At 38.5% G+C, this 18,740-nt stretch overlaps 1 protein-coding gene across 1 annotated transcript; it reads right to left on the bottom strand.

Moving 5' to 3' along the window:
* Window positions 1–1,569: 1,569 nt before the first annotated feature.
* LOC142149918 (gonadotropin-releasing hormone II receptor-like) lies at window positions 1,570–13,139 on the bottom strand. The gene is made up of 3 exons (XM_075205197.1): window positions 12,597–13,139; window positions 8,600–8,804; window positions 1,570–5,231 (listed from the first exon to the last, which is right to left on the bottom strand). The coding sequence occupies exons 1-3, from the start codon at window positions 13,137–13,139 to the stop codon at window positions 4,756–4,758; spliced, it is 1,224 nt and encodes a 407-aa protein (XP_075061298.1). The 3' UTR covers window positions 1,570–4,755.
* Window positions 13,140–18,740: the final 5,601 nt, after the last annotated feature.

Raw genomic sequence — 18,740 nt, forward strand, 5'->3', positions numbered from 1 at the left:
CTACTAACATACTACACCATTAGGGTGCCCGCTGTATCCTTGTTTGATTTACAGATTCAATGCCTGCAAATCACATCTGAGGGACGGCTGCCACCCTGAATACCCAATGCAGTGCTTATATGTTATGTACAAGTGCTGCCTGTTTGTGCACTACACTCTGGTTGAGGTTATTAGCAATACCTATCTAGCACCAATACTACATTTAAAATAGAAACTAATTTATCTTTCCCTGAAATAATTCTGTATTATATGTATACCGTGATTTTCTAGGATTGGATGCACCAATAAAAGTAAAAATGACTTATAATTTTCTGACCCTTACATCATTTAATATAATGTCTTATTTATAGCATAAATAGTCACGGTGCCATTGATGTGGATGTTATTTCCTCTAATAAACTGCCTGCTAAATTATTTCAATTTTAAATGTTGCATAATAAAATATATTTTAATCTCTTCAGATGTGACTTGACTGTGAGTTTCATTCATTTTTTTGCTTTGGTATCAGAAAATTTGGGAGTGAGTTTTACCCTCCCTCCGATTTCAGATATGAATAAAGGAAGAGCCAAATGTCAGGTAAAATCAGCTCTGCCTTGTTTTCTAGTAATTACATTATATTATTAAGCATGTCTTCTTATATACTCATGTGGGTGTCAATGTGTTTGTATCCTCATGATGGTGGAGCAACGCACGAAAAATAAACTCATGTAAAATTAATTGAGGTGATTAATTTTGTGTGGTTGTGAATCTATATTCTGCTCTGTAACACATCTGTTATAACTGTTCTTTGTAATAGGTGTAGATAGTGGATGGGGAGGGCTTAAGACACTACAGATTTTGAACCTCATTTAGAGTCGGACGCAAAGTCCGTTTTAGGCGCACCCAACAAAAAAACACTATCACACATGTGCAGAAAGCACCAAATCCGCCTGCATCTTGGACGCAACACTTGCGACTCACTATGAGAGAATGGAAGGAACACGGAATTGTGAAGGCGTGACCATCTAAATACATCCTAGTCGCAGTGAGGCGCAGACGCAACACACGTCAAAACAGGGCTAAAGCTGTGCGGCAGGAATTAGGTGGCGCAAGCGTTGGCTAGCTGCAGGAACTGCTCGCAGCTCAATAGGGTATTAAGAGTGGGACGCAACTGGGGTTGCTTGCCACTCGTAATACCCTACCAAGCTGCGGAACACTCCCACTCCTACACTTCTTAAACGGACTTTGCGTCCGACTCTAAATGAGGTCCTTTGTGCCTACATACTGCAATTATGTACATCCAGCTCCGTGTATGGTAACTGATACGCTTGGTAAGTTTTTACATTATAAAATCTAATATAAACTTTATCAGGAATATGTTCTTTGTAATCTGTGTTAAATTGACACAAACCAGGACACTGAAGGCCAGTTTTAATGAACAATGCAAGAACAGAATTACAATAGACTATAGCACTGTGAGGCAATAATTACTGGACAGTTATGTTAATCGTGTAACTAATACATCTAATACAACAATAATCATTTTATTATATTCAATACAAAGTTCCAAATATACTATACAAATGACAGTAATAAATGTATCATCTACTATAAATCATATCTTAGTAAAGGGTGCTTACAGATGATATTTTCTATAATACCTGATGTAATGGCAGTATTCATTCAGATTAGTTATGTATTACTAGGAATCAGATACCCTCTATAGTTGATTCTAAGAATACAAAAAGTAATCTGAAGGGCGCAATGACATATGGTGCTGTTGTCCACATGTAAAATCCTATCTTAGCCTAGGACACTGTTTTTATCTATCCAGTATCTGCTATGTGCCAACAACCTGCAGATGGACAGGCTCATGAGTTTGACCTTCAGGAACTCAGAGGACAAATTCTACAACAGTTCTCAAAAATCAATAGAGTCCTGAAAAAACAAAATACAATGTATTATTTTTTTCAGAAAATAATTATTTTAGTGACCAGGAGCAAGTTATTTAGCAGACCACGAAAATATTGAAATAATGAATGAAATAATCTGCCAAATGTCATGAAAAACAGTCGTTAATGAAAACAGTCATAATAGTGGGATATTTGTCCCTTACAGGTTGAGATAGGATTGCACATTGATTCAAAGTATTGACTTAAGGAAAAAAAGATTTATGGGTACATATTCCTAGGTTTACTGTCTCTGTCAGACCTTTAGCAGATCTTGCTGTAATTGCACTTAATTTGCCCCCAGATATCTTACATTCCACAGCTGGGTGTGTAAAAAAACATTTGGTGACGAAATGAGAAGTCATTGAAGTGAAACTGCCCAGGGTAAAATACTACCAGACCACAGTAGTTGTAATATTGAGCTGTAAGTGAACCTGTAGAAGTTCCTCTACAGCACTGATAAAGGATGAGCACAGAAAATCAAATTGTCATCACAAACAAGAAAAATGTGAAATTGAATAAGCAAATGGCTTAAGCTGGGTACACACCTATTCAGTCCCACTTCAGATGTGATTTCTGTAATCATTTTGCCAACATCTGAAAGCCCGGATGAGCATGCAGATTCATGCGTACACACCTACACGATTTACTGTCAGATCTGAGACCTGCATCTCACATAACCATCTGCTGAAAAGATTGTGACTCCATACACACTCTACAGATATACAGAGAAACTATCAATAGAAGTGTTGGACAGGCAGTCGTGAGTGTGTACACACTTCCAAATTTGCCCGACATCGCTCCATCATTGATCGTGAAATTTAGGAAGCTTATAAAACCAAATGTTACCCTGGCAAATGATGAACTACTTATTTTTCTTTTTTTTTCTTTTTTACTTTGAGATATACTTACATTAGCCAGTCATGTTTAGACATCGCACAAAAGTTGTTTTAGTAGGTAATTCATATATCAGGGTGTGATTTCCCTAAACTGACAGTTATATTGATCACACGCAGCTCAGCTTCCCATTTGGCACAACCACCAGAGGACAGGAAGCGTTACCAACCTAGCCAAACATTTCGGTGGACAAATTGGAAAGATACAGCTGTATGGCCCTGGAGCTCAGGACCTGTATCACATGTGGCTTTTTAGTGTGGTGATCAGATGATGACACACACAGGGGGTCAGCTGTTATATTCCAGACAAACATTCAGGTATGCCTGAGAACATGTGGATTTCAACAGGATCATTCTAGGCTGGTGTGACGATATTGGTGAGTGTCTGGTCAGCTTTATTCGTTCCATCATTCAATAATTTCAAAATGAGTAACTGTCTGTTTGTACCCAACTTATGTCGGGTACAAACAGACAGATCTGATTAGGTTTCTTCTGTGTTTCAAACAATACCTAACATATCCAATCTGTATAAAATAAATATATAGGACCTAATTTATGAAGCCCAGTAGATGCAAACTAAAAAACTCCTTGGTTATACACTGGGGCACCTAGATGGTCTGCTCAGTCCACTTCAAAGCACATGCCTACTGTTTGATCTCAGTGGATGACCCAGCTACATTTACAGATAGGCAGAAAAATGGGAAGAGGTGTATTCTCAGAGTATAAAGTATAAAAGTCCAACCGCCTACCACGCAATTCATTAAATAAAATGTTTCTACTTTTCTCCTGAAATACAGCTTGGTACAAAATCATGTTTGGGGTATCTTAGTTATGAGAAGGAGAAGACTGTCTTTATTACACGTTGCAGTTTGTATTTTCATAGCTGCACTGGGGAAAGTGTGCCTAGGTATGCCCTTCTCCACTAATTGCAACTGGAAGATGCAACTTACCATTAAAATATAGTATGAGACATGTTTTCCGTCATCTCTTCCAAGAAACACTACCAAAAATGCGCCCTCTCCACTCCATTACCAAATATCAGTTGTTTCAGTCTGCAAAATGAAATCTCATTCTAGCACTACACAAAATTTGATGCTGTGAACACTCTTACTCCATCCAACTCCTTAATACGGCAGGTGCAAATGGTTTCTCCTTCATAAAGGTAAGCATCTTGCTCTGCAAACTCTTGTACTTTGTGAACCAGCTGTTTGGCAAATTGAGGTCAGCATGTGGCACAGTAGTAATCATTGCTGTCTCACAGCATTGGGAATAGCTTTGATTCCGACCAGTGCCCTATATCTGTGTGGAGTTTGTATGTTCTCCCCATGTTTGCGTGGGTTTCCTCCCACAGTCGAAAAACATAGGTTATTTGGTTAAAATGGACCCTAGGGAGTTTAAAGTTCATAATATATAAATAAACAATAAGAAATAATAAGAAATAATAAATTGGACACAGCCAGCAAATAATTTGGTCACATAAGCCAGTTTACAGAATCACCCCTGGACTAAAGACATTACAGGATTTCAGGCAGCCCAATTAACACTGCACTTATATTCAATTTCCAATTACCCTAAATCAAGTTTTAAAATATGGCAATTTGGCAGCAGATACCATCAAGTATGTGTAGTTATAAATACATATAATCACTAGAAAAATGTATATGGCAGAATTTGGCTATATCTGGATTTAGAAGCTAAAGATTCAGTGCACATAAGTCATTTAGGATCTTTCTGTTGCAGGAATAGTACAAAATGTATTTTACTGTGTTATCATATTGACAAGTAGCTTGCATCTACTGGGAGAACAGATGCTCTGTACAAAACACTGTACTAAGAGCACGCTGTAGGGCATGTTTTAATTAATATTCCACAGTGAATCACAGTGTTCTAGATGGATTGTAAGTCAGATCTGTAGTTCTGTAGTAGACTTTTTAGATGCAGCTGCTGCCCAGGCCATTTGTCCTGAATTCCGAGTTGTTTGAAGAACTGTTGTAAGACTGCAGAACTTGCAAACCCTGGTTTTGAACAGTTATCTTTTTAGCCCGAAAAGAAGACATTGAACATCGAAATGACCCAGTCACAGAGGAGTTTGTGTCAGGTTCTGATGGCCTTCCACCTCCGCAATAGCGCTGAAGACCTTTCCGAAAGTGTATGGTAAAAAGTCCGTAAGTGATGGGATCCAGGCAAGCATTGACCAGACCAAAGATGAAGAGGATGTGTGTGAGAGACTGAGAAACCTTCTCTTCCATTGTTTCAGGATAGAACCAGTACCACAAGCCCAGCAGGTAGTAAGGGGTCCAGCAGATGATGAAAGAGCTGACAATTACAATGCTCATCTTTAAAGTCCTCATCCGTGCTTTTGGGATGTTGTTTTTGGAGCGCCGCAAGTAAACCTCTTTAGAGGAAACTGCAATATAGCAGAAAAATAAATTGTTTTTACATTTCCACCATAAGACATACAAATGTGAAGTATTTATTTATGCATCAAAATTAAGGGCTAAAAGTGAGGCGAACCCCAAGATGTTCGAGAGACTGACATGTTGAGAACACAAATTAAATTTCATTAAGTTTCTTATGGAATTATAGGTGACTAATGGATACAACATGTATTTTCTTTCATTTGTTTAGCATAGAGCTAGAAATGCATATTAAAAATACTTTGGGGAATTTAATATTTGTAATAATTATTATTAAATAATAAGCTCCTTTTGTATAACAGTGAACAGTACATGAAGGAAATAAAGTTACAGACTATATAAAGTGATGTGAAATAAAAGGTAAAAGTGACCTTGCAAAACGAGCATAGAATCTTATACGTTACTATTCTTTGCCTCATTGGGTTGATATTTGTACTTTATTTTCTATAAACAACTTTGCTAACATTAAAACAATAATAAAAGGTTGTATGTAAGGGAATGGCTATGTTTTTTGGAGCAGGCATATCTAAGTGTCTCGCTGAGCAGTGGGCATTAGATTGAGGATTGGAAGACTGAATTCTCATATATGTTTTCCATTCGGTTTACATGCATTTTGGTTGCATTAAAAGGATAAGAAATTGGTCTAAAACAGGGCAAAATTATTTAATGGCACTATTCACATCCCTTCGTTAACACCAGTGGTGGACCGTGATAGGAGCAGAATGGGTGGACTGTGGTAGGAGCAGTTCGGGTGACCTGGGAACTGCCTTCTCTGTTCTTTTAGTGCCAGTCGGTGTGTGGATGGGTCTTTTCTAAAAGGAAATATTTCAGGGTTACCCAGCCATACACATAGACTATGATGGCTCAAGTAAGAATATTTTATTTTATTTACTAAAGTGGTGAATGAGGGTTTTGGGGAGGCTTTTACACAATGAAACTTTTAGAATTGTGTATGCATTTTTATTTATTTTACGCTCTTTTGGTATATTAGGCAGGGGCTCTGGAAGGAGATGTATCAATTAGTTGGGACTCCAGGGGACCAAACTTTTCAATACCCTGACCCCAAAGCCTTGGGATCATGAAGAGCCCAAAAACTTTTTTTTGCAGTGTTCTCCATCAATGCTCCAGCCCTGTGCTGTCTGGCCTCTGTCTGGTTCTCACTATGGAGGGGAACTCCACGCTCATGATCTTCCTGTTATAATGAAAACCGTCCCAGGTTTTCCAGCATATTGATTTATTACTTGTACAAATCAGGGCTGGTGCTGAGGTCAAGAGGAAAAAATTAGGTGTTTTCATTTTTGTATAGGAGACAAATTTGCAGCAATTCACAACATTTTAGCTGAAATTTGGCCGAATTCACACAACCCGCTTTGGCTAGAGTGGAGAGGGAACGCGATAGAACACTATTAAGCCACTTATGTCAGTCTCAGCAACTGCGTTCTGTAACTTCCTTTCTCCCTACTGTCAGACTGTCATCATCACATAACCTTGTCATGTGACTACCCCAGTCACATGGTACATTGCTTGGGCTGCCCAGCATACTGAGAAGACAACAAGCAGGTGAGGAGAGGACATATGGGGTGCATAAAAGTCATGTTAAATTATGTTCCTCATGTCATCAAGCAAGTTAATTTACCATTTCCTAACCCCAGTTAAAGACACACTCTCAATTTACACTACCTTCAATAATGTTATATACTTACCTGGACCTAGCACAGAAGATTAAAATTACCATTTTAAACATCTATATATGTTAGATATTCCTCTGTGCAGGATATGAGCAAACTTAGTGTGGGCGTTTCATGGATATCAATTGATTTTCAAATGAGTGTGGTCGTGGCAGAGGACAAGCCTTGGCTTATACCTCCAATGGGTCGCTTTTGAGCACCAGAAAAGCACATGTATAGATGCAATTCTACTAATATAATGAAAAATAATCAAAATTTTTTGACCATAGAGAGTCTCATTTCATTTTGGTGGAAACTGTAAAACCCATGTAATATTGTCCGTACTCTACCATTATTCCTGTTCTTTGCGTTGAATCTTAGTATCTTTACTTTTAATTTTTTCATTTTGCATGCTGTAATAGTTTATATTTATGAATAGAGGGCCTGATTCATGTTTGGACGCAACCTGCACTCAAATTGTGTTTAAAAAGTAAGCATGGAATTTGCGTGTAGCTGCCACCATATTCAGATTCCAGTGTTTCCCAAGATACATTTTGAATTGGGCAGTACGGTGGCTTAGTGGTTAGCACTTCTGCCTCACATTACTGGGGTCATGAATTTAATTTCTGACCATGGCCTTATCTGTGCAGAGTTTGTATGTTCTCCCCGTGTTTGCGTTGGCTTCCTCGGGGTGCTCCAGTTTGCTCCCACAATCCAAAAACATATTAGTAGGCTAATTGGCTGCTATCAAATTGACCCTAGTCTGTATGTGTCTGTGTTAGGCAATTTAGACTGTAAGCTCTATTGGGACAGGGACTGATGTGGGTGAGTTCTCTGTACAGTGCTGTGGTATTAATGGCACCATATAAATAAATAAATGATGATGATGAATTTGTATCTGGGTGTAAGTACGCTCTGCCTAAACATTACTTGCCATATGTTAACAACAGAACAGAGTGCAGGATATGCACATGCATTTGTGCAATATAAAGTGACATCAGAACACATGCAAGAAAACAAAATCTATGAAATAAATAGACAGCTTATAATACTATAATCATTAATACAAATATGTTTTCATTTAATTTTTTTACATTAAATACATAAATCATGATGTTTTTAGTGTGTTCTGTACTTACAACGTGTTTTTATATTTTCTCTTACTTGCATGCAAATGGTCTTTGCCATCTAGTGGCACACATATATGTTATTTTAATACAAAGTCAATGCCGTGGCAGTTATCACTATTAGTTGGCACTTACACCTGTCCTGTAGCTGGTGCAAATGATACAGCTAAACAAAACATACTTTAGAGAATCCCAGGACTTGATCACAGGCATCTGTGTTGGCCTGCGATCGTCCGCACCTTCCCTCCCCGTTCTGCCCTTCTTAAGTCATAAGTGTCATTTGTGTTCAGACATAATTGCATGCAATTGCTTTAATTTGTGAGCGTGTGCAGAGCTGTTCAAATAAGAGATGGCACACATATGGACTTACATTCCAACATGAATCAGGCACATAGCGTGTCATGGCCACTAAGAGTGTCCCCGAGAAATTGGAGCTATGACTGTGACACCTTCAGGAACAATAGAGACGTATAGTAATGTATTACCATTGATGATAGTATTCTAGATACATGATGAGTCACAATTATTGCTGTAAAAATGGGCATTTCTGTGGCTAGAACTCACGTGTTCCCTTGCTCATGCGCTTTGAGATCTCCAGCAGGATCCTGGAGTAGCAGGAGATCATGATCAGCAGAGGAAGCAGGAACAGGCACACAAAGCTCACCATGTTGTACAGTGTTTCCAACCAGTGTTCCCGGAAGCTGCCTCTAGTGGTGCACTGGGTGAAGTTTTCTGGTTCAGTGATAGTTACTGTATGAAACAGAAAAAGCTGGAAGAAAAGGGAGACCAATGAACTACCCGAACTTTAGAGCAGTACAGGTAGAAAGAACGGCAGTGTGACAGCCAGGAACCCCAGTGGGTGCACCCATGGCAATTGCAATTTTGTTTTACATATTAACTCATTGAACTCTACCCAAAGACACTGTTTAGTTTTTGGGTTAAGTTACCCTTAATGGCTAAAGTATATATCCATATCTAAAGCTGGGTACACATGTCTCACATCTGCTGTGTGACCATGAATACAATGTATCCATCTCCCTCTGAGCAGCATCTGATTGGCTATAACTTGCTGAATTAATTTTATATAATGTATTATTTCGAGATGGGTTTGAAATCCAACATACATTCCTCATTTACTCAAGGAAAGGACATAAACATTCTGATAATAATATAATTATTTCACTTAACCACAAACTAAAAATATTTTCATGTATTTAATTTATTTAAAAGCTCTACTATTAAGAGTCACACAAAGGTGGGACTAATAAAACCCCTACAGGCAGTGTTTGTGCACGACCAAGACTTGCCTGGTGAGTTTTGTATACAGCTCTCTCAATGTTATTATATAGTAACATTTGAGTCAATCAGGAAGTAGAAAGTGTTATATTAGAACAGCTGCATTTATTGTTTTTAGAGGAGAAAACGGTAAATGGATGATTGGCAGTGGACTAATGTAATTTTATTTCACGAGTAAACATGAGTAAATTTAGTTACATGTGTTTCACAGAGAGATGATTGAAACAATATATCACAAACTAGACAGCGTGAAGCATTCAACACTCACACATGCTACCAAGTAATAGCAGGATTGTGCTAGGTAGTAGATAACCAGGTGAACTCTTAAAAGGTCCTTTACAAAACTACAAACTGCACCTCCTGCAAATGCCATTTATACCAGTTTATGTTTGTTAGGGCTAACGGCTACCAAGATAAAATTTTAGAACAGATGGTATAGAGGTCACCTTTAGCAGCCACCTTTCCCGTAGAGCTTTATGTGCTCGCAGGTACTTGGAAAGCCCCCCACTTGCTTAGTAAAAGTTTATCTATGGAGGCCTTAGGGCAGCTGGAATAGGATGCGGTAGCCAAGACTGGAACTGGAGGTCAGAACCAGGCCGGGGTCAGAGGTCCGTAGCAGGTAGAGTAGTCAGGGACAGGCCAAAGGATCAGGGCAGGCAGCGAACAGGGATTTCCAATAACAAAGCCAATGGTCATGGCAAACAGAGTACAAGCAGGCTCCAGAAACAAAGCCAAGGGTCACAACGGAGAATCAGGTCAAATATCATAGGATACACAGGAACAAAGCAATAATGTGCAACACACAGGATGCTATAAGCGGCAGGGAGGCTGACCAATCAGAGGTTAGGGGCTTGCAGAGTCATAATTGGCCCCCCAGATTGTGCTTGATTAAATGCGCTGGTTTGCGCATGCGCCTGGCTGCCACACATGGTGGGACACGACGCTGACTATAATAGCGTCCCGACAGTTGCCCTGGCAAAGGAAATGACAGAGCTCCTGGAAGTTAGGTCCCAGCTGTTGCCATGACAGCCGGGAAGCAGGTTAGAGTGGGTGGCAAGCCGCTGCTAGTAACAATATGCAGCAATATGCAATGTCATACCTTGTGTATGGATTTCACGAGTGGGACAGGATGGAAAGTGGATGGAAAAGGACCATTTCGGGGCTTCACCATACACATGGGTGCTCTGTTACATGCAAGGCGGACAATTAGGCACATTTATGCATATAGATAAGTAATGCAAGCCTACATATTGTGCAGGTTATACGTAACGGATCAGGACAACAATGCATTTCTTATATTTTGTATATGGTGTTGACACCCATTTATTAGAGGACCATTTATTAGACTTGTAAGGAAGACAGTACATAATTGTGTTTTGGGCTGTTACTAAGGCCATCAGGGGAACTGGAGCAACACTTGTATGGGGGCCTGCAAGTAAACAGAAGCTCCCTGTCTAATTTAGGGTCATCGAAGGCTTACAGTGTATGATGTCTGACATGAAACCCAATATGACTTAATCAATGGAAACTATCTTAATTACATTTCTTTACACTCTATAGAGATATAGGACACTACATCTCCCCAGCATGGCCTGATCACTGGATTTTACCATAATAATATGACACTATGCAAATATAGATGAATACATCTACTGAACATGACCTGAACACTGGACATGATCATAATACAATTCTATTCCACCTACCACTAGGCAAATGCAAATTGCTATAATACAATTATATTCTATACAAATATAGGACAGTACACCCACTCAATGTGACCTGAACAATGTGCATGAATACAATAAAATTATATTACATTTTGAATGCTTATGCTACACACAGTATAGCTTTTAAACTATACAGTTTACATGGCAAATACTAGACATTGTAATGCAAATAAATACTACACAGCAGTTGATGAGTATAAAAAAACCACAGCATATTTTCATAGACAAATTTTACAAACTTTCTCAAACATGAGAATGATATTGGTTGGACTTTAAAGACCAGGCAGCGATCCACCTCCTGGAAAATTATGGTGCTGGGTGCTAATATCATCTGTAGGACTCCTAGAAACCATCCTATATCACAAACATAATATAGTCGCAGCACAACACAGTATCAGTATAGCTCATTTTATTCCAAGTTTAGATATCAGAGACAGATTGTCACTACATGTGTTTATTTATAGTATTAATAGTTTTATTTCTGTTTGGAGGGTCATAGGGAGTATAAGAAAGAGAGCCTTGCCCAGGCCTTGTGTGAAAAAAACACAACATTTCTAATGCCATCCCTTGTGACTATGACAGAGGGCCTGATTCATCTTCGAGCATAAGTCCGTTTGTGTGGCATATATTGCGTGAAATAGCACTGTGCATATGTCAGAACAGGACTTACACTAATGGCGTGTCGAGGGCAGGGCAATGCAGAAATGGCCGATTCATGTTCAGGATACCTCTTAAGTATGTGTTTTTTAGCTGTATTATTTTCACTAGCTATAGGGTAGGAGTACGTGCCTACTGATAGTGATGACTACACATATGCATGCCACTAGATAGCACAGAACTTGTGTTTGCAAGTGAGAGAAACTATAAAAATGCATTTTATGTATAGTACACATTAAGAACCTCCTGATATATGTATTTAATGTAAAATAAACTGCAAAAGAATGAAAACCTATTTTTATATATGATTATAGTATTAAGAGTTGTGCACAATATGCATGTGCATATTCTGTACTCTGTTCTGTCTGTCTACATATGGCAAGTAATGTATAGCCAGAGTGTACTTACACCCAGATTAAAATGGAAACGTATCTTGAGATCTGTTTCTACATAAATGCGAGTGTGTGTACGTACAAGTTCTGTGCGTTGTTTTTCTAAACGCGAGTTGTATTCAGGTTGCATCCAAAGATGAATCAGGCCCAGAATGTGTGCGCTAATCAAATACGGTTTACCTGAGAGTACTTTTCAATGATCATCCCCTAAACGTATATGGGAGATTAGAGCACCCTTCAGGATCCCACTTTCTTGTGAAATGGGTGCGCCTTGATGACACAATGGGCCTCATCAAGCCCTGTCTCCACTGTGCAGGGATGCAATTAAAAGTACACCAGTATGCTGTTAAGCAGGGCAGTACTTGTGTAGTTTACCCATTTTCTCATGTCTTACTTTTAGGTATAGCTATCTTACATTAATGATCCAGTGGTTGTTAGCCATAGTCTGATCTCTTTTTACTACTATTAAGCTACAAAGGACTATACCTGTGGCAGTGATAGCAGGACGCTCATTAACCAAGCTGCTGACAGCATTATCTTGTTCTTCTTCTTGGCATCGTTAAAGGCCAGTGGGTTGAGAATGGCAGACTGCCGATCCATGCTGATCACCACAGTGACAAATGCACACGAGTACATAGAGAGAAGCTTTAGAAACATGAGTATTCTGCAAGCAATGTCCCCGGCCTGCCACTGTACAGTGATATTCCAAATAGCGTCCAGTGGCATGACGATGAACGTTACCAGAAGATCAGCCGTGGTGAGATTTAGGATTAGGATTCGCACATGTGACCTTTTCTTTCTGTTTGTTCGTGCAGCTGACCAAAGAGCAGCCAAGTTGCAGAAGGCTGACAGTGTGAAAATAACAAAGGTGATGATCACTCGTGCCTTGGCAGCTGGAGAGAAGGTAGGTAGCTGGAAGTGATCATGAGTTATGTTAGCTGAAGATATATTTAGATCCAGTTCACATGAGTTGCTGAGCCATGGGGCATTACTGCAGATTTTGCTGCGAACTTTGTTTGTTATATTCATGATATTCATTTCTAGAGAAAAATAAATGTAATTAAAGATTCAGCAAAAAAATCCCTGAAATTACAATATTGACATAAAACAGGAGAGCAGATAAACTATCAACATAGCCAGTAAGTCAGTATAACCCAGTGCTGGCAACAGGAGGCCTGGAGAGTGTAAATTATTCTTGGGAGGTTTGCCATAAATCCCCTTCGTATATACATTGCTGGTTGAATTTGGATATTTTTTTCACAATTTAAATTATATAGACGAAATTTTAAGATACCACATCCCGTATTGTTAAATGAGACTTGGGGTTAAATTTATCAAGTTGCGAGTTTCCGACAGGTTTGAAAAGTGGAGATGTTGCCTATAGCAACCAATCAGGTTCTAGTTACCATTTATTTAGTACATTCTACAAAATGATAGCTAGAATCTGATGGTTGCTATAGGCAACATCTCCCCTTTGTGTCACATGCCTCTGTGTACTCTTGATGGAGCAAAATTTAATTATTCCAAACACAAGACAAGTGAGGCATCACACGCACTAATTCTAACCCATGTTTCTTTAATTAGCAAGAAATTATGTGCACCACAGTTCCTTCCTGCAGGGCTGTCCCCATACTTAGCAACCTTTTTATTCTTCATGGTGATCACAGAGGAAAGGTCAAGAGTGCAGGGGGGAAGTAAGAGACACACTAAATTGTGTCATTTTGGCCCCAACCCCACAGCACAATGAGATTTTGCTGAGGCCAGTCCCTAGTGACGTTAAGGGCGTATTCTGGTAATATTTCTAAGGCAGAGGTGACAGGACTGGGAGAGAGACTGGGGGGTAAATGTATCAAGCTGAGAGTTTTCTGGTGGGTTTGAAAAACCAATCAGATTCTAGCTATCATTTATTTAGTACATTCTACAAAATGATAGCTAGAATCTGATCGGTTACTATAGGCAACATCTCCACTTTTCAATCCCGCCGGAAAACTCTCAGCTTGATAAATTTACCCCTGGGTGTGAGGGATTAAACAGGGCATAGTCAAGTGTGACACCAAGTGGTGTTATTGATGGTGATATGAGGGGAGATAGTGATTGTAGAAAATAAAATATGATAAGTTCTGTTTTGGACATGTTGAGCTCTAGGTAACATTGGGATAGCAGAAAGACAGTTGGTTACACAAGATAGTACAGAAGGGGAGAGGTCAGGGGAGAGGTAGATTTGGGTGTCATTAGCATAGAGGTGAAACTGGAAGCCAAATGAGCGACTTAGAGTACAGTGAGGAAAATTCAGGACCGAGAACAGAGCCCTGTAGTTGTGGTAATGAAGATGCCAGAGGAACAGCGGTTTGATAGGTAGGAAGTGAACCAGGAAAAACTGTCATGAAGACCAATGGAGTGAAGGGTTTGTAGCAGAAGAAGTTGTTCAACAGAGGCAAAAACAGCAGAAAGGTCCAGGAGGATAGGTATGGGGAAATGGCCCTCATAATTTGCTATAAGTAGATCATCGATCACTTTTGTGAGAACAGTTTCAGTGTTTCAGGGGAATATTAGGAGTAGAATCCCGATTGCAGAGAGTGGAGAATGGAGTACGAGGAGAGAAAGTGAGATAGGTGGCTGTACACAAGTCGCTCATAAAGGGGAGGAGATAAATGAGAGAAATAGGGTGGTAGTTGGCGATAGAGACTGGTTCGAGAAATGTTTTTTTTTAGAATTGGTGTGATGAGCGCATGCTTAAAGAAGGGTGGAAATGTGCCAGTGGAGAGACAGATTGAAAAGATGAGCTAGAGGTGGGCTTGCAGTGGGGTGAGGGGCAGAGAAGGTGGGAGGGAATATGGTCTAGACACAGGTTGTAGGGTGAGATGGTGCGATGAGTACAAAGACTTCATCTTCTGTTACTGTAAAGTAAGAATGGAGAGTGAATTGGGGAGTGTTAGAGAAGGTGGTGGGATTTGTGGCATTTGGCATGCAGAAATAACTTGTTGAACTGTGTCAATTTTGTATTTGAAGTAGGTGGCAAAATCATGGACTGTGAGGGAAGAAGGGGGCGGAGGTGCAGGTGGCAGAGAAGCGAAATGAAGGTGACAACGAGGTTATGTGGGTTAGAAGACTAGGTGGGTATTAGACATTTGAATAATGTTTGTTTGGCAGTTAAAAGTGCAGTGCTGTAAGATGAAAGGATGAATTTATAGTGGAGGATATCTTCATATAAATGAGATGTCCTCCAATGGCACTCAGCAGTGTGTGAGCACTTCAGGTAGCTGGTCTGTTGGATGTGCCATGGTTGAGGTTTGCATCATCGGAGTACTATAAGTGGTGAGCTGTACCTTGTGCAACCCATAAGTCTAGTATCTGCCTTTCTGTGTCTCTATGACCCACTGCAGGCACCAAATCAGCTATCACATATTACAATGAAATATCTGCTTGTGATTGTCCAATTCAAAAGATTGAGAGAAGTCTGCATGTCATTCATGTTATCACCATTCATTTACGCTTTGAATTACATTACGTGGCCACATTCATCTGTGCTTGCTGAGTGCTATGTTTGCGGTTACCCTTTACTGCCTGCGAACCACCTTACTCTGCCCAGTCTTCATATTATGTGTATACTCGACAAAGTTACCATAGTCACAAGCACAGACATGCCAATGGCACCAATAATGTACATAAAGGGGTTTTTGCAGTGCAGTGTGTTGTTTTTGCGTGTCGTAAGTGAACCTTATATGTGTTTTGTAGTTTGTTCAACAGTTATAATCGGAATTAACAAGCAAGAATTCATCCATATTTTATAATACATTAGACATTTGGTAATACTAGATTTTATCTCATAAATCAAGATCTATTTGAGCATTGTCTCTTCTCCATTTACCTGTCAATAACATAACAAAAAGGAAAATGATGCCCGTATACACATGTCTATTTACGCACAAGCATTAACATCTGAATTGTTGCACCCATCTTGTTAGGTAACTGCAATTATGAATGTACTCTTGCTTATAGTACAGAAGTAAGGTGCAAATCCGTACACCACTTACATTTACAGTATAGTACGTTGCAATTTAGCAAATAATGTAAAGAGCCGTTACTAAAACATTTAAATCTGTTAAGGTATTGAATGCATTGCATGAATGATCACAGTAGTAGCTGGACACACGGTATGGAGTTTGTGTATGGATTGAATATTAGAAAGATTGAATATTAGAAATAGTGATTCAATGTCTGTGTAAGCAAAGTGCACAATAATTGTAGCACACTGTATCCTTCAAAGACAATTGAGGTTTAACAAACTATAGAAGATCTTAGACAGAATCTATATTTGTTAGAAGCACTAGTCCAAGCAGAACAAAGCACAGCAATTTGCCCTACTAGAAAAAAACATGTTGCCCCGTAGAAGAACCTAAGGAATATTTCAAACAAATTGTTCACAATGCAGGATTTGCCAACTGACTGATGAATACAAGAGATTGCAGGATAAGTCACATGGGTTTATTGATGTTAGCCTCTACGACTGACATTTTTATAGCACAGAGCATTAAATTAAATTAAGGGTTATTTTTTTAAAAAGAAAAAAAGATTCTGTAATGTCACACAGAGTTAATTTTGATTTTATGGACATGGTAAAACATTGCTTGTAATCAACCTGTATGATCCTCTAGATAGTCACTCCTGATAAAAGTTTATATTAACGTTTTGCTCGACTATAACTATAAAAAAATAAACCATTTAAGCCCTGTGGAATGTGGCAAATCCTTTTTTTCCCAGACATTTAAAAACATTTCTGAGTGATCAATAAACAAAGAAAATGCAGCCCAGATAAATTTCAATGCATAATGATACAGAAGAATAATAATAATAATAATAATAACAATAACAACAACAACAACAACAATAATAATAATAATAGCCGCCATATTAAGAGTATAAGGCTTACCTTTTAGAGGAAATAGATGGATAGCCAATGCCATACAGAACTACAACATGCGATTCTATTACAGGAGAAGCAACTAAACAAGAAAGCAGATTGTCAATGTATACAAGGCACCTTCACACTAATTCACAGGATAGATCATTCCACTTGTAAAATAAAACATATCAAAAATTAATTTAAACAAGAAGATATGCAACTTGTATCCATCAAGAGAAGTTGGATTTTTTTTTTAGACAAATATAAAAGTGTTCAGTATCCAGACTTTTTTTTTCTTAAGCTTGAGAAAGGATTTAGTCGTAAATTGCCTGTTTGCAAGCTGATTTTTTTTTTTTTTTTAAGCAAAAGTTTAGGAAGAAAAAAAGCACCAAGCTGTCTCTCTTATCAGTTGTTGACTTGGAAATGTCAGCTAGACCTCTCTGTGTCCTTGCACCTCAGCATCATTATTCTGTGGGTGCTTTCAGATCCATGCCTCCTTATTGCGATATAGAGAGGTGCTAATGTACATTAGTTCTAGAACAGGCTGTTCAAAGGAGTTTTGGTTGTTGCTGAAGCTCCAATTAGCATTAGTACGTAAAGATAAAATAACAATATAAAAATATAGTAATACTATAAATATATAGTAACAAATATAATAGTGTTAAATGAAGAAAAAGATTGTTATGATCTTGGTTGAAAGGCTGCTAGGCTGATGTTGTGTCAGAGTAGAAGCCAATGCAGTAGGCAGAAGTACTCATCTCCAGAGCCTGAATAGGAATGAAGTCAGGAGCTGTATTTATTCCAAGAGAGCTGATGATCGTGATGTCAGACACCTGCAGTACATCTTCTGGCTATGTGTAAATGAGGTACTGTAACACAGCACTGCTCATTCATCTTCATCAAGTCGTAGCTAGTATTGCAACCCTTTCATATAAATTCTAAAACTATTACTTTTGTGCACCTGTTAAAGCCCCCTGAGGATTGTAAGAAATTTAAATCAATTTCCAGCTTTAGAGCATACAATAATAATAAAAATACTATTACATCTATATTCTTAAATCTAATATTTATCCACTTACACAGTGCTTGAATTGAGAAAGATGATATATTTCAGAGAGCCTCTTCTATTTAACATTCATGCATCTACTAATGGACTTTATGAGTAATGCTTATGAGTTATTTATTTAAAAGAAAAGAATAATCAAACTACGTTGTGGTTTACTTCATAAGCAAAAATATATATTGTTTGGATTATATGTATTGTTTTGTATGATTCTCCTGCTGTGCATGTTTCTACTGTTTCTCTTATTTCTGTAAATGTCTTAAGGATATTAGTTAAAAATGCTGCCATCTGCAGGTAGTAAAATTTGCAATCCAGCATGCTGAAAGGGGAGGAGTGTCATAACAAAACCTTCATCATCATCATCATCATCATAGCGCTTTGTCGAATAATCAAAAGTAGGTGTTATTATTAAATAAATTGCAAAGTACATTTATATGAAATTATATTTTATATATCAAATTTGCATTGCCACAATATTTTCTGTGTGGAATTAACAGAGCATGTAAAATTGTTGAGTCTGTTTCCCACTGCCTACAGAAGTACCTGGGACCTAGCCAAATATTTATGTTAACTCTTGCACTATGCTCATTAATGAAATATAGCCGAGCAGGAGAAGTGGCAGTATGTCTATGTTCCTGTGGAAGTTGCCTGCAATTGGTGAAGC

This window comes from Mixophyes fleayi, chromosome 4 (assembly GCF_038048845.1).
Source record: "Mixophyes fleayi isolate aMixFle1 chromosome 4, aMixFle1.hap1, whole genome shotgun sequence".
Lineage (NCBI taxonomy): Eukaryota > Metazoa > Chordata > Amphibia > Anura > Limnodynastidae > Mixophyes > Mixophyes fleayi.